A 23,295-nucleotide genomic window follows, 5' to 3' on the forward strand; every position below is an offset into this window, starting at 1 on the left:
CAAATTAATTTTTATTTTCATACCAACCTTTATATACAGATGATTCTCAACTATTTTTTGAAAGATATATACATTTTTCTTTATGCGAAATGTGTGTAAAATGGCCATGAACAGGTTTTCCCATTATAAACAATGTGTCTATAAACTGTGTATAGTTTATATATTTATGTGTTTTTGGGGCAACATATAATGAACAAATAAGTGTAATAATGGGAGTAATAATTGGCAAGATTTTCATAATAATGTCTAATATTTCAAAGCAACATTGAAATATAATTTCTTTCCCTGGTCACTTGTTGTGTTTCCCAAAATGTGTAATAAACATGCAGCAAGTCCTGGTGTCCTCTACAGTGGACATGCATGAAATTAATCTCCTGTTTCATAACAGAAAGTCTGAAAGCCATTTTCCTGAGATGTTGTTTTATGAGAAAGAATGTGGAAATTATTCAGATTTAAATGATCATTACAAAATATTATGGACAAAACTCTATTGCTGGTAGTCAGGAGGATGTTATGACAGGTGTATTTGTAAAAGAGTCACAGGGGATTATGCAGTTCAACAGCAACCGAACAGAAATCTAAACAACATCAACCTGCACATCAACAATTGTTAGTATTTACTGAAATTTGTCAAATATTCTGTGTATTATTGCTCATGCATATAGGGTTAAAGATTCAACAAACAGTTCAGCATGTAAGTCATTCTTGTCGAGAGGATTTTAATTTTATTTATTTTATTAAATGAAAACAATAAAAAGGTGCACTTTGTGCCTCTCGCACAGAAGAGAATGGAGGAGATGATCAAGGTTGCAGAGTAGGGCTGAAGACCCCCATAAGGGACCAGCAAAGATGGAGACGTCTATGCAGGAGCTGACAGAGGAGATGACCATGGAACTGGTGTAGAAAGGGACCATGGCAGAGCTGAAGACCCTTATAGAGGAGATGACCACAGAGGAAGAGTCCACGGTGGAATCCACAAGGTGGAAGAACCTGGTGGAGCCAGAGAGACGATGATTCACGGTGGAAACCAAGGAGGAGCAGGAGGCACAGAGGACCAGAGTGAAGTCATAGGCCTAACCAAAGCATAATCTAAGAGTCAGAGGAATGAGGCGGCGCCGTGGGTAAGGTAGACAGAGACAGTGTGAGCGAGGCTGACGGAGGAGCCAGAGGACCACTAGAATTATGTGGAAATATTACCAAGTTTGGAAAGAATATGTTAACAGAGGCCGGAGACGGGACACAATAAAGACAGATGGAAAGAGGACAAAATTACAATCAAAGAAGAATATAAATATTGAATTGGAGGTTTACAGTAAAGTATCTTAAAAGGGAACTGACTGTCTTTAGAAAACTTTTGATGGCATTTCCTTTAATGCATATTAATGTATTAATAAGTGCAGCACTGCTCTGTTTACAGCGGTCTTAAGCGCCACCTGCTGTCAGAGAGAGAATTTAGATTTGTAGAAAAATTTCACGAAGTCAAACCATTCTGTTTGCTTTAAATGTTAAAATTAAATTAAACGTATGTTCAAATAATCCTTTTTTGGATCGTGATTAAAATGCATCGGTTGCCTCTTTCAAATGACAATGAGGTCAGTTCCGTCTGTAATAGAGCAAATAAACATCTTGTTCATGTGTTTCATATTTTGTCTCTTGCTTAAAGAAACGAAATCTACGTGTCTAGTTTGACACACTTAGAAAAAAACATATAAATGAAATTGGATCATAAATGCAGAAAATCCTGTTTATTGTAATGCGCGATTAAAATAGAGGAAGAAGATCCAGGATCAGTGTCGCAATCAGGAATGCAGGGTGGTGACTTCCGCTTTCATATTTCTCCTGAAGGACGTGTGCTCTTTAATATGTTTGATTGTTTTATTTTTAACCAAATTAAATGGTTTCGTTGCTAACATTGTGTATTTGAGTGATCGCCACCGTCGTTCTCCTGTTTCTCCGACTCTCAGGATCCGTTCAACTCAATTATTTGTCTGTCATTTCCACTCAGAGTAAGAGTTGGAGATCTCTCTCTTCTGTCTGTTCAGCTTCATCATGGATGACACACAAACACTCCGAAATCAAGATTTTTCTCCAGGATGCAGGTACTTTGAAAACAAACATTTACCCCTTTGTAATAAAAATGCTTGTTTTGTAGTGTGTGTTACATTTTATTGTCTCATAACTTACAGTAAACATTTGTTTTAATATTGTGTTTGACAGTAATCATAAAGTGAAAGTGAAAGTGTCGTGTGGCTAAGTATGGTGTCCTTGTTATTTGTGTTCTGCATTTATCTCATCCAAGCGCACACACATGATCAAAACTGTTGTACGCAACCTACTGTATGCCTTCATGTTTTGTTTTTGTTTTTTTATCAAGTAAAGCATTTTGATGTGAAATCTTTCATGATTTTTTATAATGTAAATGCGAGAATAATGTTTATGTAATAATTCAACTGGGCTGAACGAGCTTGGGTTTTCTTAATTATGTATTCATCATTTTTTAATGTTAAAGTTTTTTAATATACATATTTTTTTCATGTTAAAAGTAGATGAGAATATGCTTATATTGAATATGCCACTACAGGCTTTTGAGGAAGGTTTATTTGTGCATCTCTTAATAATCACTGAATTGCAATGAACTGCATATATGAGCCATAAAAACCTAATGTATGAAATACTAAATAATACTTGACATCAACATTTATTTTGTACATTTTTATCATTTTATCAAGTTTGGAAAAAAATCAGTGTATTGGTGAACTAAAACTAAATTCAGTTTTGCTAACTGAATGATTAATGATTAAATGATTGACAATAAATGTTATTTTTGAAAGTATTGAACTAATTTCTGAAATAATCTTCACAGTCCAAAGCCTGTAGACTGCCGAGTCTATATGTATCTTGATTTCTATCCCTGAAATGGCAACGTATCCCTTGAGATACAAACATTTACAGTCAGATAATAAAAAATTTAATAATTAAATTCAACATTTCAACATAAACATAATAAGCAAACGCTTAATAGCAGCTTTTTAAACTTGGAAGTCATTAAATCATGTTTAGCAGAAGAGATCAGAGCCAGAGCTGTGTGTCATATTTAAATTATGTTTTTGTTTTATGTTAGATATTCATGTTATTATGGTACTCATATTGGTTATTATGGCAGAGAGTCTATGAAAGAACATTAGTTTATGGTTTTCATATTGTTATAGTAAAAATATGAAGATTATATTTTTTAAATCAAAAGTTAATATTATTACAGTAATTCAAAGAATTCTTTCTTATAGTTCAGTTCACCAGAAGAGATCAGAACCAGAGCCCAGCTGTGTGTCTATGAGGAGTGACGCTTCTATGGATCCTCCAGTTCATTTTAAGAGTGGCGAGTCTATTGGTCAACAACAAAATCTTAGGTACAATATTTCAATAACAGATTAAAATATTTGTTATAGTGTTTTTTCAAGTGATTATTTCTCCATTTCATCTGATATTTTAACATTTGTTCAAACAGAGAGACACGTCTATAATTCAATTCAAGTTTATTTGTATAGGGCTTTTCACAATACAAATCGTTGCAAAGCAGCTGTACAAATGTTTAGGCTACTAGAATATATTTAGTAGCTTATTAGTGGTGACTACTGTATGTTAAGTCGATGTACAGTACATGATATAAATGTTAAAATCAGTAACTGTGTAATCAAACAGATGATGAACACTAATTGCAATGGTTATGTGCTGTAATCAACTTGTAGGAAAATTATGTAGTGCTGTATGTTGTTTCAAGGCTGGCATCATCGGCGGTCCTCTGAGGGGTTGGCATCATCTCTTCTTCTGAATCCAGGCTGAATCTTGTGTAAATCCTAGTTACCACGGGATGGAAGTCCCGTGGCAGAGACAGAGAAACAAATAGGGAAATAATTAGCGTAGCTGCTGTTCCAACCAAGCAAAAATGATGTGTTTAGCCCAAGCTGAAGAATATTAATGTGCATTTGATCAGATGTAACTGAAGTACAACGTTATGAGATACAAGATGTGAATGCTTGGCTAAAGAGATGAGTCTTTAATCTAGATTTAAACATAGAGAGTGTGTCTGAACCCCGAACGTTATCAGGAAGGCTATTCCAGAGTTTGGGAGCCAAATGAGAAAAGGCTCTCCCTCCTTTAGTGGACTTTGCTTGCTATCCTAGGTACAACTAAATGTCCAGAGTTTTGCGACCTTAGGGAGCGTGAGGGATTGTAGCGTAGTAGGAGACTAGTTAGGTACGCAGGAGCTAAACCATTAAGGGCCTTATAGGTAAGAAGTAATATTTTGTAAGTGATACGGAACCTAATTGGTAGCCAGTGCAGAGACTGTAAAATTGGGGTAATATGATCATATTTTCTTGATCTGGTAAGGAGTCTAGCAGCTGCATTTTGGACTACCTGTAGCTTGTTTATTGAAGAAGCAGGACAACCACCTAGTAGTGCATTACAATAGTCCAGTCTAGACATCATGAATGCATGAACTAACTTTTCTGCATCAGAAACAGGTAACATGTTCCGTAGCTTAGCAATGTTTCTAAGATGGAAGAATGCTGTTTTTGTAACATGAGAAATAGGATTTTCAAAAGACAGGTTGCTGTCTAATATAACACCCAGATTTTTGACTGTAGAGGAAATAACAGTACATCCGTCTAGTTGCAAGTTGCAATTTAAGTGTACTGTTTTTTGGTCCAATAAGTAATATCTCAGTCTTATCTGAATTTAATAGTAGAAAATTATTGGTCATCCAGTCTTTCACATTTTTAACACTCTCTGTTAACTTTGCTAAGTTAGAAGTTTCATCTGGTCTTGTTGAAATATATAGTTGGGTATCATCAGCATAACAATGGAAACTAATCCCATATTTCCTAATAATATTACCGAGGGGTAACATGTAAACTGAAAATAGTAGAGGACCTAGGACAGATCCTTGTGGCACTCCATACTTTACTGGTGATAACTGAGATGACTCCCCGTTTAAATAAACAAAGTGATAGCCATCGGACAGGTATGATCTGAACCATCTTAAAGCCTGCCCTTGAATACCTGTATAACAGTAATAGTGTACCTTTAATCTCTCTCTGTTATAGTTCAGTTCACCAGAAGAGATCAGAACCAGAGCCCAGCTGTGTGTCTATGAGGAGTGATGCTTCTTTGGATCCTCCAGTTCATTTTAAGAGTGACGAGTCTATTGGTCAACAACAAAATCTCAGGTACAATATTTCAATAACAGATTAAAATATTTGTAATAGTGTTTTATCAAGTGATTATTTCTCCATTTCATCTGATATTTTAACATTTGTTCAAACAGAGAGACATGTCTATAACAGTAATAGTGTACCTTTAATCTCTCTCTGTTATAGTTCAGTTCACCAGAAGAAATCAGAACCAGAGCCCAGCTGTGTGTCTATGAGGAGTGACGCTTCTTTGGATCCTCCAGTTCATTTTAAGAGTGATGACACAAGGCTTAACCTTAAGTATTACATTTTTTACTGATATGGTTATAGCAAGATATTTTAAATTAAACTGTCATAATTATACAAAGCTATAATCAATGTGAGGAGAAGTGTGGCTAGTAAATGCAGTAAATCTAATGACAGTAGAATTCTTTATTTATTTTAATTTATTTAAACTTAATTTTTTACAGTTCTTACCATGAGCAGGTAATTAAAATTCACAACTGTTATTAAGGTCATTAAATGTCAGTAATGTCAGAGTGTTTGATTCTTAATTTAAGGTCAGTCCTGCCACCAAAACCCATCTGTAAGAAATATGACCAGTCTATGAATCAACCACAAAACAGCATAGATCCTGGTGTCAGGTAAACTGTGGCATTTTTTTAAATGCAAATAATAATCACACATTACTCAAATACATAATTAATGACACATTTCATGAACTCTATGATATGTCAAGCATCTCATATCACAGAAAACAAAAAAAGACATTTAGTCATCAACTCATGTAATAATATGATATTTTAATTTCCAGTCATGAAGTCCTCAACACGTTTAGATCAAATCTGATGAAGAAGTTTGAGCGTCTGTATGAGGGAACAGTGACGCAGGGAAAGCCAACACTCCTGAATGAGATCTACACGGAGCTCTACATCACAGAGAGTGAGAGTGGAGAGATCAGTAATGAACACGAGGTCAGACAGATTGAGACACAATCCAGGAGAACAGCAACAGAGGACACAGCCATCAAATGCAATCACATCTTTAGACCTTTACCTGGACAAGACAAAGCCATCAGAACTGTGCTGACAAAGGGAGTCGCTGGCATTGGAAAAACAGTCTCTGTGCAGAAGTTCATCCTGGACTGGGCTGAAGGGAAAGAGAATCAGGACGTCCAGCTCATATTTCCACTTCCTTTTAGAGAAATCAACTTGATGAAGGACAAAACACTCAGTCTTTCAGATCTTCTTCGTGTCTTTTTCCCTGAAACTAAAGAAATGGAAATATCCAGTGATGAATATAAAGTGTTGTTCATCTTTGATGGTCTGGATGAGTGTCGTCTGTCTCTGGACTTTAAGAGTAAAGTGAAACTGTGTAATATATCTGAATCAGCCTCAGTGGATGTGCTGCTGATGAACCTCATTGTGGGGAATCTGCTTCCCTCTGCTCTCATCTGGATCACATCCAGACCAGCAGCAGCTGATCTCATCCCCTCTGAGTGTGTCCATCGAGTGACAGAGGTACGAGGATTCAATGAGCCACAGAAGGAGGAATACTTCAGGAAGAGAATCAGTGATCAGAGTCTGGCCGACAGGATCATCTCACACCTGAAGTCATCCAGGAGCCTCTACATCATGTGCCACATCCCAGTGTTCTGCTGGATCTCAGCCGCTGTTCTAGAGAAGATGTTGAGTCCAGCAGAGAGTGGAGAGATTCCCAAGACTCTCACTCAAATGTACACACACTTCCTGATCCTTCAGACCAACATCAAACATGAGAAGGACTATGAGAAGAAGGTGACAGATGAAGACATGATCCTCAAACTGGGGAAAGTGGCTCTCCAGCAGCTTGTGAAAGGCAACCTGATCTTCTATGAGGAAGACCTGAGAGAGTGTGGCATTGATGAGACAGAAGCATCAGTGTACTCAGGATTGTGCACTCAGATCTTCAGAGAGGAGTTGGGCTTGTATCAGGGGAAAGTCTTCTGCTTTGTTCATCTGAGCATTCAGGAACATCTAGCAGCTCTATATGTGCATCTCTCCTGGACAAACAACAACAGAAATGTGTTTGACCAAATCACAAAACAGAGTTTGAGGTCTAAAGTAAAGGACTGGTTTCAACTCAATTCATCAGAACGTGTTTCATTATCTGAGCTTCATCAGAGAGCTGTGGACGAGGCTCTGAAGAGTAAAAATGGACATCTGGATCTTTTCCTGCGGTTTCTTCTGGGTTTGTCAGTGGAGTCTCATCAGATTCTTCTACAACGAATAATGACGATAAAAAGAAGCAGCTCTGACAGCAATGAGAAAACAGCTGAATACATCAAGAAGAAGATCAGGACCATTGACTCTCCAGAGAAATCCATCAATCTGTTCTACTGTCTGAATGAACTGGGTGACCGTTCACTAGTGGAGGAAATACAACAGTATCTGAAATATGGAACAATAAATGAAGCCGAACTCTCTTCATCTCAGTGGTCAGCTGTAGTTTTTGTGTTGTTGACATCAGAAGAGGACCTGAGTGAGTTTCGTTTTGATAAATTTGTTAAAGAAAGGTATAATCCTGAAAATATGAAAGTTCTTCAGAAGTTGCTGCCTGTGATTAAAGAATCCAGATCAGTTCAGTAAGTATCACTGAGAAAAATCACTTCACATTTAAAACATTAAGAAAATCAAAGTTAAAAGCTTGGTCAGCTTTTTGATGTGTTTTTAATATAGTGATACTGTGAAAGATTTCCTTAGACATTCAAACAAAGTCAGAGAAGTTGCATAGGCTTATAAATAATTCAGGTTTTGTACTTAAACATTTTTCAATTAGCATGAAAGGAAATTAAAATATTTCTCATCTGGCATAAAAGACCAAGCAGAATTAATTTAATAATATTGGAATTGCAAGTTGTTGTTTATTGCATAAAGTTGTTTGATTGCTTTTTGGAGCTGTTTGATAGTGTTTCACATGTATGATTGTCATCTGTCTACAGGTTGAGTTATTGTGGTGTCACAGATGAAGGTTGTGCTGCTCTGGCTTCAGCTCTGAGATCAAACCCCTCACACCTGAGAGAACTGGATCTGTCTGGGAATAAACTAGGAGATTCAGTGAAGCTGCTTTCTGATGTACTACAGAATCCTCTCTGTAAACTGGAGACACTGAGGTAAGATTATTTGTGGAAAAAAAAAATCAAGATATAAAAAATTGTGTGATCAACTTTTTCTTGTACATGTGTTCACTGTAACCCTTTTTTTTTTTTTGCAAAAATGTTTTAAATGGATTATCTGTTTACACATAGGGCACATAGACCATCAGACTAAATTAGAAAATGAAACCAGTCAGACTGTGAGTGGGAGAGTAAGAAAAGTGGTCTTAGCCTACAACCTGAGTACAAATCTAATTACAGTAATCCAGGTGTGATGAAATAAAGGCAAGAATTACTGTTTCAAAGTTACTCAGAGAGAGTAGAGGTTTCACTATTGCAAGGCGTCATAAATGGAAAAAAGCATGATTTAACCACAGCATGAATTTGTTTGTCAAACTTGAGTACTGAGTCAAACAAAAAGATTAGGTTTTTTGGAAAAGGAGTAACAAATGAAGTTCAGTTCTTGTCAACCAACTAGCAATGCCCCGCTGGAACATTTATCATTATGTTTTAACAGAGGGTACAATTGGGTATCATCAGCATATAAATAAAAAGATACCCAATATTTAGGAAAGTTGCAGCATGTATAAAGAAAACAGTAGAAGCAAGAATGGATCTCTACAGAACACCACAAGAAAGATGTGCTCCAGATGAAGAATGTTCATGATCAAGTATCAAATGCTGAGATCTAAAAGGACCAAAACAACAACATTCCCATTGTCCGTAGCCAACAAGATGTTGTTTGTCATTTTCAGAAGGGCAGATTCAGTACTGTGTAATTGAAGTACTGTGTACTGCTCAAATGAAGTTCCAATCGTATGTTCAGGAGGAGCCTAATCATTCAGTCAATCATCATTTTGAGTCGATATAAGCAGCACTCACTGCACTGTCCCAGCATCAGTTCTTCCAGCATCCCTCCACCTCCTTAAAAGTTCATAGGACACCTGCAGCCTGTCCTTGTGCTATTTGTGTTCTGCCCTTCTGCATATTCATCTGAGTGAACAAATAGAATCGTTAATCCTGTGTGAAAATTTTTGATTGGAACACTTGATCTTCAAAGAAAGTGTTCAAGAAGATAATATTAAAATGACTGAGGTACTCATCTGCGTCAAAATTTTCTGAAATTCAATCAATGCTGACGACTGGTCAACTGCATTATACACAGTAACAAAGTCCTGGCAGACTGTAGGAGAGAAATGACAAATCCATCACGTCTGGGCCGAGATATTACTAGATCGACAAGGAAGAGCAGTATTAAATGTCACAGATTTTTGGTCAGAAAAACCAATATCAGCCTTCTCTATGTCCATGACAGAGACACCAAGTGAAAAAAAACAAGTCTCTGAGCAAAGAGGCCTTTCTTGCATGTTCTCTCTGTGTCTGTGTGAAACTATAAACACACACACAATCACTTCTCCACACATACTAATAAAGATCTAAGTAGTGAATAGTGTTATTAATAAACAGATTTTGAATACAAATACAGACATAGTGCAATAAATGAATATTTCTCTTTCTTGAAAAACACTTGTGATGTTTTATGATCTGTGGTACTTTTGTCCTCAGTCCAATGATCCAGCAAACAAACTGATTTATGCTTTAAGTTTGTACTTTTTTGTTAATAATAGATTCAGAGCTAAACTGATCTGATCTGAGAGAGAGAAGATGTGTCATTGTTCTCTACAGGTTGAGTTATTGTGGTGTCACAGATGAAGGTTGTGCTGCTCTGGCTTCAGCTCTGAGATCAAACCCCTCACACCTGAGAGAACTGGATCTGTCTGGGAATAAACTAGGAGATTCAGTGAAGCTGCTTTCTGATGTACTACAGAATCCTCACTGTAAACTGGAGAAACTGAGGTAAGATCATTTATAAAAAAAAAAAAAAATCAAGATATAAAAAATTGTGTGATCAACTTTTTCTTGTACATGTGTTCACTGTAACCATTTTTTTGCAAAAACATTTTAAATGGATTATCTGTTTACACATAGTGCACATAGACCATCAGACTAAATTAGAAAATGAAACCAGTCAGACTGTAAGTGGGAGAGTAAGAAAAGTGGTCTTAGCGTACAACCTGAGTACAAATCTAATTACAGTAATCCAGGTGTGATGAAATAAAGGCAAGAATTACTGTTTCAAAGTTTCTCAGAGAGAGCAGAGGTTTTACTATTGCAAGGCGTCATAAATGGACAAAAAGCATGATTTCACCACAGCATGAATTTGTTTGTCAAACTTGAGTACTGAGTCAAACAAAAAGTTAAGGTTTTTAGGAAAAGGAGTTACAAATGAAGTTCAGTTCTTGTCAACCAACTAGCAATGCCCCGCTGGAACATTTATCATTATGTTTTAACAGAGGGTACAATTGGGTATCATCAGCATATAAATAAAAAGATACCCAATATTTAGGAAAGTTGCAGCATGTATAAAGAAAACAGTAGAAGCAAGAATGGATCTCTACAGAACACCACAAGAAAGATGTGCTCCAGATGAAGAATGTTCATGATCAAGTATCAAATGCTGAGATCTAAAAGGACCAAAACAACAACATTCCCATTGTCCGTAGCCAACAAGATGTTGATTGTAATTTTCAGAAGGGCAGATTCAGTACTGTGTAATTGAAGTACTGTGTACTGCTCAAATGAAGTTCCAAATGTATGTTCAGGAGGAGCCTAATCATTCAGTCAATCATCATTTTGAGTCGATATAAGCAGCACTCACTGCACTGTCCCAGCATCAGTTCTTCCAGCATCCCTCCACCTCCTTAAAAGTTCATAGGACACCTGCAGCCTGTCCTTGTGCTATTTGTGTTCTGCCCTTCTGCATATTCATCTGAGTGAACGAATAGAATCGTTAATCCTGTGTGAAAATTTTTGATTGGAACACTTGATCTTCAAAGAAAGTGTTCAAGAAGATGATATTAAAATGACTGAGGTTCTCACCTGCGTCATGATTTTCTGAAATTCAATCAATGCTGACGACTGGTCAACTGCATTATACACAGTAACAAAGTCCTGGCAGACTGTAGGAGAGAAATGACAAATCCATCACACAGGGGCGCCGCTCGCAATTTTGGGCCCTATGACAAAATATGAGGTCGGGCCCCCCCTACCACACCAAAGCAGATCTCTGGGGGCCCCTAAAGGGCGTGGGCCCTTAGAATTGTCCTAACTCCCCCCCCCCCCCCCCCCCCAATCACGTCTGGGCCGAGATATTACTAGATCGAGAAGGAAGAGCAGTATTAAATGTCACAGATTTATGTTCAGAAAAACCAATATCAGCCTTCTCTATGTCCATGACAGAGACACCAAGTGAAAAAAACAAGTCTCTGAGCAAAGAGGCCTTTCTTGCATGTTCTCTCTGTCTGTGTGAAACTATAAACACACACACAATCACTTCTCCACACATACTAATAAAGATCTAAGTAGTGAATAGTGTTATTAATAAACAGATTTTGAATACAAATACAGACATGGTGCAATAATGAATATTTCTCTTTCTTGAAAAACACTTGTGATGTTTTATGATCTGTGGTACTTTTGTCCTCAGTCCAATGATCCAGCAAACAAACTGATTCATGCTTTAAGTTTGTACTTTATTGTTAATAATAGATTCACAGCTAAACTGATCTGATCTGAGAGAGTGAAGAGTGTGTCATTGTTCTCTACAGATTGAGATATTGTAGTGTCACAGATGAAGGTTGTGCTGCTCTGGCTTCAGCTCTGAGATCAAACCCCTCACACCTGAGAGAACTGGATCTGTCTGGGAATAAACTAGGAGATTCAGTGAAGCTGCTTTCTGATGTACTACAGAATCCTCACTGTAAACTGGAGACACTTGGGTAAGATCTCTCTGATAGTCACTCATGTCTTTGTCTTCTTTGTGTAAAACATCCTTTAATGTCAGTTCTAAGTATAAAATCAGCAATGTTGAGTAAACACTAAATCTCAGCAGAAATGACTCTGAAGTTCATTTCATTCGTCTCCATCACATGACCTGCTGCTCCTGTTTTTGACCAATTAAACATTTACTGGAGCTTTGCTTCTGGTAGTTTGATTAATAATGAACTTTCAGATAACTTGTAAAATAGTTAAAAATCCAGAATCTCTGTGATTTACTGAAGAGGATGAATATCCCAGAGGCTTAGAGTTGAACAAACAAGAGTCTGAATGTGTTTAGTTTTAACAAAGTACTACACTGATCAATGAGTGAATGAAAGACAACCACTTTAGTGTTTAGCATCATCACTGATAAAAGAAAAGACCCATCCCTGTCTTATATCCTGAGAAGAGCATTAAGGCTGGCCACACACTAGACGATTTACAAATCTTATCCGATTTTACCACGAGAAACCACAGACATGAAGACAGTTTCAATCGTTTTTTATTCTTATAATCCTCTGAAAGCACACATTAGACAATTTGACCAGACCGCAAGACCACACACTTGTTGATTGTAGGATTTCACAGTGACACAAGATCTCATGGAGACTCGCAAGATCAAACGTGACTAGAGAAGAAAAACACATAGAGGACGATGGCTGGTCTGCTTTCACTGTGTGTTTGTGGCTGACAGGTTTCAGCTGTAGAAGCACGTAACATCCAGCAGGCGATGCTTACTTGCTCTCATTGGCTATCGCTGGTATCACATCAGAGGCAGCCCGATCAAGAGTTGTAAATATCAAACATGTTTGACGTTTATGATTTGAGTTCAGGGACACTCCGTCTCGATTGGGAGCAGTTAAATAATCGTAATGACACCATACTATAGAGGATTTTTTTAACAAAAAATAATTTTGTTCAAGGGTGCAAATCAGGCTTAAAATTGGCCTTTAAATCTTCTAGTGGTGTTCCTGCCTAAGAAAATAAAGTTGATCAAAGTGTCATATAAACACCAAAGACAGTAAAGCTGAAGTTAAATAGGTGATGACAGAGGAATGCTCATTAACATGATCTCAGTGCATGTGTAGTTCTGTCTGACATGAAGACCTTGAGTATCTCTATTGAGTTCAACACATTTCTGTTCAGTTTTAAACTGGTATATGAGACAAATTATGTGTTTGATCACAAGAGTTAATAATTGAGATGTAATGGGGAACATGTGGCTCCTGTGAAGCAAATGTCCTCCTGTAGGTGTTTATAAGATGGGCAGGTGACTGTTTCTCCATATAGATCTGTCCATTTATCACTATGAAATATTTCATAAACAGCTGTGTGTGAAGCACATGACAGTTTCTAACAGCACCATTGAGCATCAACATTCATAAATCTCATTCAATTAACAGTAGTATGAAGCAATACTTGTCAAAAAACTACAGACAGTTTAAATGCAATTCACATTGTGTCATTGTTCTCTACAGGTTGAGTTATTGTGGCGTCACAGATGAAGGTTGTACTGCTCTGGTTTCAGCTCTGAGATCAAACCCCTCACACCTGAGACACCTGGATCTGTCTGGGAATAAACTAGGAGAATCAGGAATGAAGTTACTCTCTGATCTGAAGGATGATCCACATTATAAACTGGAGAGATTATACTATTGTGAGTGTTTGATTATTTAAAGCTTTTAAAATGACCCAAGTTCATTAACAGACCTCCTGTGTGTGTAATTGAAGAATATAAGATAATAATTCAGCTCCACTTTAGTCTCTGTACTTTAAACTGCATTTAATTGTAAATGTTGGTCACTTATTGTTATTAATCTATGATCAGTTGTTCATTTATATCTCTGGCTGTAATATGAATATACTGTGTTTTTCTGAAATGGATCTGCTGATGTGACAGCAGTAATGTTTCATACTCATATGTGTCTGTCTGTGTGTTTTATTGTAGGACTCTCAGTATTGAGACATCAGTCCAGTTTCCTCAAGTTCAGCTGATGGTGAATAAGGAGCCGCTACAGAGACGTCACAGTCACACAATCAACACAGACTGAAGAAACAGAGACACAGCATCACACTGTCTTAAGTGTGTGTGATTTTACATCATTTTTTCGTTTTATACTGGCCCATGAAAATGAGTGCTGAAAATTAGTGAGAGAAACGTGAAGAGTATTAGCTCACCACTGCAACAGTGTATGGTTTATCAGTGTTCAAGCCATCTCAGGTAGTTTTCATAAGGACAATGTATATACAGTAATGCAATACTAATCAATATAGCTTTTATCACCATATAGAATACTGTAAAAAAAAAAATTGTCTGCCTCATTTTGGGATAAGAAGCTACATCAGTTCACAACGCAAAGTTATTTCAAACACCTATGAAGCAAGTTTGAAGGAAAAATATGTTGTCATTCTCTTATATTGTTGTACTTTGATGCTGTTTTAAGCAGTGATAGGTAAAAACATATATATATATATATATATATATTCCTCCAATATTACCATATGGTTCCCTTTTTGTAATTTTTTGGGGAACCAAATAAGAACATTACAGAATTGTTTTCTGTAGGTTCTTTTTTGTAACTAAAAGCTAACCTTCCCACAACATTGCAGGGAGTTAGGTCCAGAAAGCAGTTTTCGAGTACTTGAAGTAAATATTAAAGTGACACTTTTTTTTTTCTAATCCTAAATTGTGTTTATTTCATGTGTCACAGTCATGATCAATCTACAGGGTATTTAGTGCTGTAACACATCCTGAACTTGTCCAGTGTTAATCTCTATGGTGGTTACCGCCCTACTTAAAAGATAAAAACTGTACTGTACTTAAATGTTAAGTAAAATACATTTTCATGGAATATTTAAGTTCAGTTTTTATTTAACTTTTGGGTACAACACAATTTAATTAAATAATTATTTTAAAAAATATATTTACCTGTATGTAAGCACAGAGTTGTGTTAATGTTCAAACTGTGTATTTACAATGTTTAAAGTGTCTGACAATAATAAATATACTTATTAGGAATAAACGGCTCTTTATAAACCCACAGAGTTCTATTCGAACGCGCTCTATGACGTCATTAGACTCGAGAGTCTCTGAACTTTCTTAATGATTCCTGTTTGTTTTATATAGGCCTGTAATATACATAAAATAAAATATTATAAACCCAAAGTCTGTCAGAATATTGTGATAAATTAAATATGTATAATAAATTAATTAATGCTTTATCCCAGTGTTTTTTTAAATGTACAGCATAATGCAAAATAGCTATATATTTGTTTAAATAATTTTTAAAAACATTACATTGTGTTTTTGCTGCATGTATGAATGCTCATGTTATTAAAATTAGTTGCTGTTACTATATTTATACGGTTTAAAATGACAATTGTGTATATAATAGATATATAAGACAAATAACTTAATAAATAGCTTTGTGTAGCCGTATTAACCAGGTGTCCAGTTTATTTAACATGTAATCTGTTTAGATTTGATTTAATCGTGTGCAGTCTGTGGTTTTACTGTGTATCTCTTCTCTAGCATATGAAGTGATGTTTTTTTAATGTGTGAAATCACTGCTGTGTCCTACAGTCAACTCTGTTTGGAAACGGTACATTCAAATCCATTGCTCTTTGCTCTCCTAATGTTCAGTTTCACCAAACCTCAAACAAAGTCATTTGCCTCTGAATATATCACCAGATCATTCTTTTGCAGTTTAATGAATGATGTTTAACAGAATCTGATAATTTCAGCAGTTAATCCTGAGAAAGTGTTTAATGTGTCAAAGTTCTGTCCTCTAATGTAACACATAAATAAACCAAAACTCAAAACGTTCCCAAAGTCAAACACTCCACTGGTGTGTGTGCATGTGCTGCAGTTCACCAAACCTGTCTGCATACCAGTGGACTTAAACTTTTTTTGTGTGTGTAAGTCTTTCTGTTTAATGCAATATGAATAATGTGATGTTTTTACCAGATGTTTTATTCTGACGGCACCCATTCACTGCAGAGGATCCATTGGTGAGCAAGTGATTTAATTCTACACTTTTCCAAATGTGATGAAGAAACAAACTCTTCTACAGCTTGGGTGAGTATATTGTCAGACAATTTTTATTTTTGCGTGAACTATTCCTTAAAAGCGATAGTTGTTTTCATAAAATAAAATTAAGTTTTGTTAAAATGTACTATAATTTTGTTATACTGTCTATCTTGTTAAAGAAAATAAAAGAGTTTGCAGATGTCCAAACAGTGAGCACAGCTGTCAAGTAAGGAAGATTTTATTGAACAACTTTGGTTTGTTTCTAAACTTAGATGACTTGAAAAATAGACTGTTTATGATGCTTTCATGGTGCTACTTGTGTCATTTTTGTAGATTGACAGTCCCTGGTTCCCATCCACTTTCATTCCACGGAAGAAAGAACATTATTTGGGTTTGGAATGAAGTCAGGGTCAGTAAATGATTATATTTTTATTCTTAAATTATTTCAGACTCATCAGGAGGTGTGTTTGCAGGCCGGAGTCATGCTTCATATCCAGAGACATCTGAACCTGTCCATTGTTCATAATGTATCTTCATTTTATCTTCAAATATTTTCATATATATAAAAACTGCATGAATTGTTGAACAGTTATGTGGTGTTTTAATTTCTTTTAGCTTGTATCACAGTATTCGGTCAATTCATCTACTAACAACACACATTTACATTAGTAAAACATGGAATGTTTAGGAAAACAATTCAAATACAATTTTACAAGTGTTAAGGCACACTAGAATTTGAATAAAAGTGTCAGTTTACTAAAAAGTTAACTAATAATGACAACTATTTGCCATTGCAATGGAAGTGAATTTTAGACAGTTGTGTTATATTCCATTCATCTGCTACAAATGATTGCAAAAAAAAGCCTTACATTAGTGTGACTCCAGTTTAAAGGTGCTCTAAATCAAGAAACCCCTTTTCAATGCAAGTAAATACTACTTTTGCAAAAAAAAAAAAAAAAAAAAAAAAAAGGCTTTTAAGCTACTGGTGATTCTTGAGGAATTCTTCCATATAGGCTTCAAGAGCCTTCACATCTTCAACAGTCACTGCATTGTACAGCGAAGCTCGGATGCCACCCACAGACCTAAAAACACACAGTGAAACAATCATGAAGGAGGATACGAAATCTAATCACTGTATAATGTGCTTTGCTTTTTTTGGGACAGAGCGAGCATGTGGTTACTGAAACATAACATATTTATTTTGACTAATGAGATATTTATTCCCTGATGCATTATTAACTGATTTGACCAAAAAAACTGTCAAAATCAAACTCCAAAACATTTAACTTTTGGAGAAAGCTACTGCATTTTCAAATTAGGAAAGAATTATTTTTAAAGTTTAACTGTGCATGAATCACATTTTATCACTGGAATTTTATCATCCTCTGGCTGTCCATGATGTAGATGAGTTTGCTTCTAAATCAGATTTGGAGAAATGTAGCATTACTTGCTCACCAATGGATCCTCTGCAGTGAATGGGTGCCGTCAGAATGAGAGTCTAAACAGCTGATAAAAACATGACAATAATCCACACCACTCCAGTCTATCAGTTAACATCTTGTCAAAGTGAAAAGCTGCGTGTTTATAAGAAACAAATCCATCAAGACGTTTTTAACTCAAAACTTGCTTCTGGCATTCATAATATTGCCTTCTCTAGTTAAAAAATGTTGTGTAGTCTGAATCAGGAGAGAAATATGCACAGATCAAGCACCATTTACAAGCGTAAAACAGTTTTTATTTTGGATTTATTTTATATTTTAGATAGATTTTGATGTGAGAGGACAACAGGGGATGTATATTTTTACTAGAGGAAGTGTAATTATTGATTATGGATTGGTATTTTGGACAGAAGTGACAGTTTAAGGGAAGACACTGCTGGTTTTTTTTTTTGGGGGGGGGGGGGGGGGTTTCATGCACCTGTCCAGTTTGAGATTTTGGGCTTTTGGAGATTTTTTCATTAAGTGTTTTTTTTAGACTAGTGGAAAGAAAACATCCAGTTGTTTCTTTTATAGCACTTTATCTATTTGTGTCAATAGACTTCAATTACAATATATATTTTTCAAAGGCCATTGAGTTTTTTCTCCTACACTGAGCCATAAATCTCCACTTCAGTAGCACTTACACACACCAAACTTTACATTTTTATTCCTGTCTATATCCTGAAGGTTTTTACAGAGGGATTTGTTCCTATATAATTTGCTTGATTTTATACATCATTTTATTCCCCCAAAACTGTAAAAAAAAATTACCAATTTCTAAATTATGAAGTGACGAAATGAGATACCCCAATTTCCCTCTGTAAAAACATTTGACTCTGATACATCAAAGAATGAAACAAGAATTTTGAAACTGACTTCATCCAGTGTTTAGATTTTTGTACTAGAAATGTGTGCAAATTAGCACATATCTCATTAAATAAAACCTCATTTGCATATTTAAACCTAACATTTAAAAAAAAAATTATACAAAATATATTTGCAATTATCAATGCAATCAATCAACTGAGTAAGTAAGGTGACAACTATTAGCTTTTTTTTTTTTTTTTTACCCTATTTACCTGCAGTGTCTCGCCTTAAAGTTAAAATGTCTCAATAATAGATTTATTTCTTAAAAACACACAGCTTTTGGCTTCACAAGACATTAACTGATGGACTGGAGTTATGTGAATTACTTGTGGCTTATTGTGATGTTTTTATCAGCTGTTTGGACTCTCATTCTGACGGCACCCATTCACTGCAGAGGATCCATCTGACGAAGAAACAAACTCATCTACATCTTGGATGCCCCAAGGACAAGTACATTTTCTATTTTTGATTAACTATTCCTTCAAGTGAACTGTTATTGTACATCCCAAACTGACCAGCATTCATTTATCCACAATAAAATACATCCATAAATCTGTAGTTACTCAGTGTATTTTGTGCAACATTTCTTCTCCATAAAGCAAATGAAAATGTTTGTTGTCAAACTATGCAAACTATATTAACAATAACTTTACATGAATTACAAAATCAGACGTAATGTTTTCCTAATGTTCATACAGCACCTGTGTCCTTTAAGTGAGATCATGCCAAGTTTAGAAGCTCCATCCACGAAAGACTTCTCAAGACTTTCATCTCCTTCCTTCTTTCCAATGCGGAATGTGAGGTTCATTCGGCTTCGACAAGCCACTTCAACCGGGCATCAGCAAAAGTCCGTACAAAAGATGAAAAACAGGGCGAGAGGTCATTTTGACAAATACAAAAATCTATGTTTTTAATTATACTAAAATCCTTTTACAAATTTTGATATTATCTATTAAATAATGATTCAAATAAAAAGTTGACTATTTTAAATTGGTACAAGATTATAGTCTATCTGCAAAACTATGCTTCAAATGTTAGGATGTGATTAGGACAGATATTGATGGAAACTTAATCCCGAAAAAAAACTTTCCACTGCATTGTTAAGAAGGCTTCAGGGTGTCCAAGAAAGTCCCGCAAGCACCAGGATCGTCTCCTAAAGAGGATTCAGCTGAGGACTGCTGAGGACTGGGGCAAAGTCATATTCTCCGATGAAGCCTCTTTCCGATTGTTTGGGGCATCTGGAAAAAATATGGATTGTAATTGAAATCTTTTGACACAAATAGATAAAGTGCTATAAAAGAGACACTTAACAGTGTCTTTTGGATGTTTTCTTTCCACTAGTCTAAAAAAACACTTTATGAAAAACCAAAAAGCCCAAAATCTCAAACTTGACAGGTACATAAAGAAACAGTTTTTTTGCCTGCAGTGTTTCTCCTTTAAAGGATAGTTCACCCCAAAATTGAAATTTGATGTTTATCTGGCCATCCATGACTTTGTTTCTTCAGTAGGATACAAACAAAGATTTTTAAGAAGTCAAGTCACCTTTATTTATATAGCGCTTTCAACAATACAGATTGTGTCAAAGCAACTGCACAGTATTTAAGCAGCACAATAGTGTGTAAGTAACGCATTATTGTAAACAATCAATTTTCAGTTAAAGGCAGTTCATCAATGAATTCAGTGATATCATCGTCCGTTCAGTTCAAATAGTATACGATATCGCTGGAAAGTGTCCCCAACAGCAGCAAGGAAGCAAAACTCCACAGGTGACAGAAATGGAGAAAATAACCTTGGGAGAAACCAGGCTCAGTCGGGGGACCAGTTCTCCTCTGGCCAGACCAAACCAGCAGTTTGTACCAATGTCTGATTGTAGAGAACTCATCAGGTTCCTGTGGTGTAGCGCCGATGGCCGTCTAGATTGGTGAGGTCTTTAGTGATGATCCGTCTCTGGAGCTCATCTGGTTGACATTCAGGGCTATAGAAGGACATCTAATCTAAAGAAACATACTAATATTAGCGTAGATGCCATTCTTATTACGATGCAATGAGTGCATCAGGTGTTATGGGAAGTGTTATTATAATTAATGCAGCCTAACAATCCTTTAACGGATTTGAATTATAGGAATGGTCAAACTGTTGCAGTCTGTCGGTCCTATAATGGCAGTCAATGGTTACCAAATCTTTAAGAGTAAAAAAAAACAAACACAGATAAAACCAAATTAAACCCTGCTGCTCGTGACGATACATCCAGGTCTTAAAACCTAAACATTTGGTAAATATTTAGGTAAATATTTAGGCCATCCGAGATGTAGATGAGTTGGTTATTTTATAAGAAGATAAGTGAAATTTTGCATTAGGCCTACATCTCTTGCTTTCCAATGGGTGCCATCAGAATGAGAGTCCAAACAGTAGATAAAACATCACAAAGTAATCCACACCACTCCAGTCTATATCAAATGACATCTTGTAAAGCTAAAACTTTATACAGATGATTCTCAACTATTTTTTGAAAGATATATACATTTTTCTTTATGAAAAATGTGTGTAAAATGGCCATTAACAGGTTTTCCCATTATAAACAATGTGTCTGTAAACTGTGTATAGTTTGCATATTAATGTGTTTTTGGGGCAACATATAATGAACAAATAAGTGTAATAATGGAAGTAATAATTGGCAAGATTTTCATAATAACGTCTAATATTTCATAGTAATATTGAAATATAATTTCTTTCCCTATTCACTTGTTGTGTTTCCCAAAATGTTTAATAAACATGCAGCAAGTCCTGGTGTCCTCTACAGTGGACATGCATGAAATTAATCTCCTGTTTCATAACAGAAAGTCTGAAAGCCATTTTCGTGAGATGTTGTTGTATGAGAAAGAATGTGGAAATATTCAGATTTAAATGATCATTACAAAATATTATGGACAAAACTCTATTGCTGGTAGTCAGGAGGATGTTATGACAGGTGTATTTGTAAAAGAGTCACAGGGGATTATGCAGTTCAACAGCAACCGAACAGAAATCTAAACAACATCAACCTGCACATCAACAATTGTTTGTATTTATTGAAATTTGTCAAACATTCTGTGTATTATTGCTCATGCATATAGGGTTAAAGATTCAACAAACATTTCAGCATGTAAGTCATTCTTGTCGAGAGGATTTTTATTTAATTTATTTTATTAAATGAAAACAATAAAAAGGTGCACTTTGTGCCTCTCGCACAGAAGAGAATGGAGGAGATGATCAAGGTTGCAGAGTAGGGCTGAAGACCCCCATAAGGGACCAGCAAAGATGGAGACGTCTATGCAGGAGCTGACAGAGGAGATGACCATGGAACTGGTGTAGAAAGGGACCATGGCAGAGCTGAAGACCCTTATAGAGGAGATGACCACAGAGGAAGAGTCCACGGTGGAATCCACAAGGTGGAAGGACCTGGTGGAGCCAGAGAGACGATGATTCACGGCGGAAACCAAGGAGGAGCAGGAGGCACAGAGGACCAGAGTGAAGTCATAGGCCTAACCAAAGCATAATCTAAGAGTCAGAGGAATGAGGCGGCGCCGTGGGTAAGGTAGACAGAGACAGTGTGAGCGAGGCTGACGGAGGAGCCAGAGGACCACTAGAATTATGTGGAAATATTACCAAATTTGGAAAGAATATGTTAACAGAGGCTAGAGACGGGACACAATAAAGACAGATGGAAAGAGGACAAAATTACAATCAAAGAACAATATAAATATTGAATTGGGGGTTTACAGTAAAGTATCTTAAAAGGGAACTGACTGTCTGTAGAAAACTTTTGATGGCATTTCCTTTAATGCATATTACAGTTTTTTTCAGTCGCTAACAAGCGTTTGTCCAAACAGTTGTCACATTTTCAAAACTCTAAACACAATTAGCACAGCATCGGTCTTTTGTGGCCATACCATTCACACATTTCATGTCGTTTTCACCCAATATGCAGTCAGTGAACACATTTCCACAATGCTTACATTTTCTTAACAGACAAGCTATACCTCCCAACAAAATTATGGATTGTTTTTGTAGTATTTACGAATGTTAACACACAACATCCCACAATAGCAAAAACAATATTCCAAACCTTAGATACAGTATAAAAACCTCTGCTTCTGCAATGATATCAGTTCAAAAACAATATCAATATCAAAAATATATATCAGCTGATAATAAACAAACAATTGAATAATTGACACACAGCTGATTTATGTTGGGTAAATTGGGCCAACCACTGCTGATTCCAGTCTGGCTTACACTCAGAGGCAGTGGTTATTTTTTTCTATTACATTTACACTTATAAAGTAAAATGAGGACTTTGAGGAGTGATGTTTTGGAAACAGGGTTGGAGTCAATTCAGGAATTAACTCAACAATTCCAATTCAAAGAAGGAAATGCAATTGGAATGGAATTGGAATTGGAATTCAATAACAATTACAGGAAACAGAGTTGGAATTGAATTGGAATTACAGGAAGTGGAATTCAATTCAGAGAAATTCCAATGAATTATATTTATTGCTGTTTCTGAGCATCTACAGTATGTGTGATTGCATTTAGAGACATACATTTTAACTTTATTTATGATGCTTTACAAATACCAAGTAATGTATGAAATAGTGTTGATCAAATGCAAGTAAATAAAATGAATGACAGTGGTGATAAGTTTCTGTATGTACTATACATTCAATATATGATTAC

The 23,295-nt window shown here is 35.9% G+C and overlaps 1 protein-coding gene across 4 annotated transcripts in view; it reads left to right on the forward strand.

The window, feature by feature from the left end:
• Positions 1 to 1,838: 1,838 nt before the first annotated feature.
• The window catches only part of LOC141334647 (NACHT, LRR and PYD domains-containing protein 3-like), a 68,204-nt gene continuing 46,747 nt past the window's right edge, over positions 1,839 to 23,295 (forward strand). Inside the window, exons 1-11 of one of the 4 annotated variants that reach the window (XM_073839817.1) lie at positions 1,839 to 2,099; positions 3,285 to 3,407; positions 5,106 to 5,228; positions 5,379 to 5,492; positions 5,753 to 5,836; positions 6,007 to 7,815; positions 8,173 to 8,343; positions 10,012 to 10,182; positions 11,994 to 12,164; positions 13,683 to 13,861; positions 14,153 to 14,664. In XM_073839817.1, the coding sequence (XP_073695918.1) occupies positions 2,050 to 2,099; positions 3,285 to 3,407; positions 5,106 to 5,228; positions 5,379 to 5,492; positions 5,753 to 5,836; positions 6,007 to 7,815; positions 8,173 to 8,343; positions 10,012 to 10,182; positions 11,994 to 12,164; positions 13,683 to 13,861; positions 14,153 to 14,154 (2,997 nt within the window). In that variant the 5' untranslated portion in view covers positions 1,839 to 2,049 and the 3' untranslated portion in view covers positions 14,155 to 14,664. Of the gene's footprint in view, positions 2,100 to 3,284; positions 3,408 to 5,105; positions 5,229 to 5,378; positions 5,493 to 5,752; positions 5,837 to 6,006; positions 7,816 to 8,172; positions 8,344 to 10,011; positions 10,183 to 11,993; positions 12,165 to 13,682; positions 13,862 to 14,152; positions 14,665 to 23,295 lie in introns of those variants that run through there. The other 3 variants (XM_073839818.1, XM_073839819.1, XM_073839820.1) reach the window with 3 other exon arrangements.

The sequence above is a fragment of the Garra rufa genome, chromosome 5 (assembly GCF_049309525.1).
Source record: "Garra rufa chromosome 5, GarRuf1.0, whole genome shotgun sequence".
Taxonomy (NCBI): Eukaryota; Metazoa; Chordata; class Actinopteri; order Cypriniformes; family Cyprinidae; genus Garra; species Garra rufa.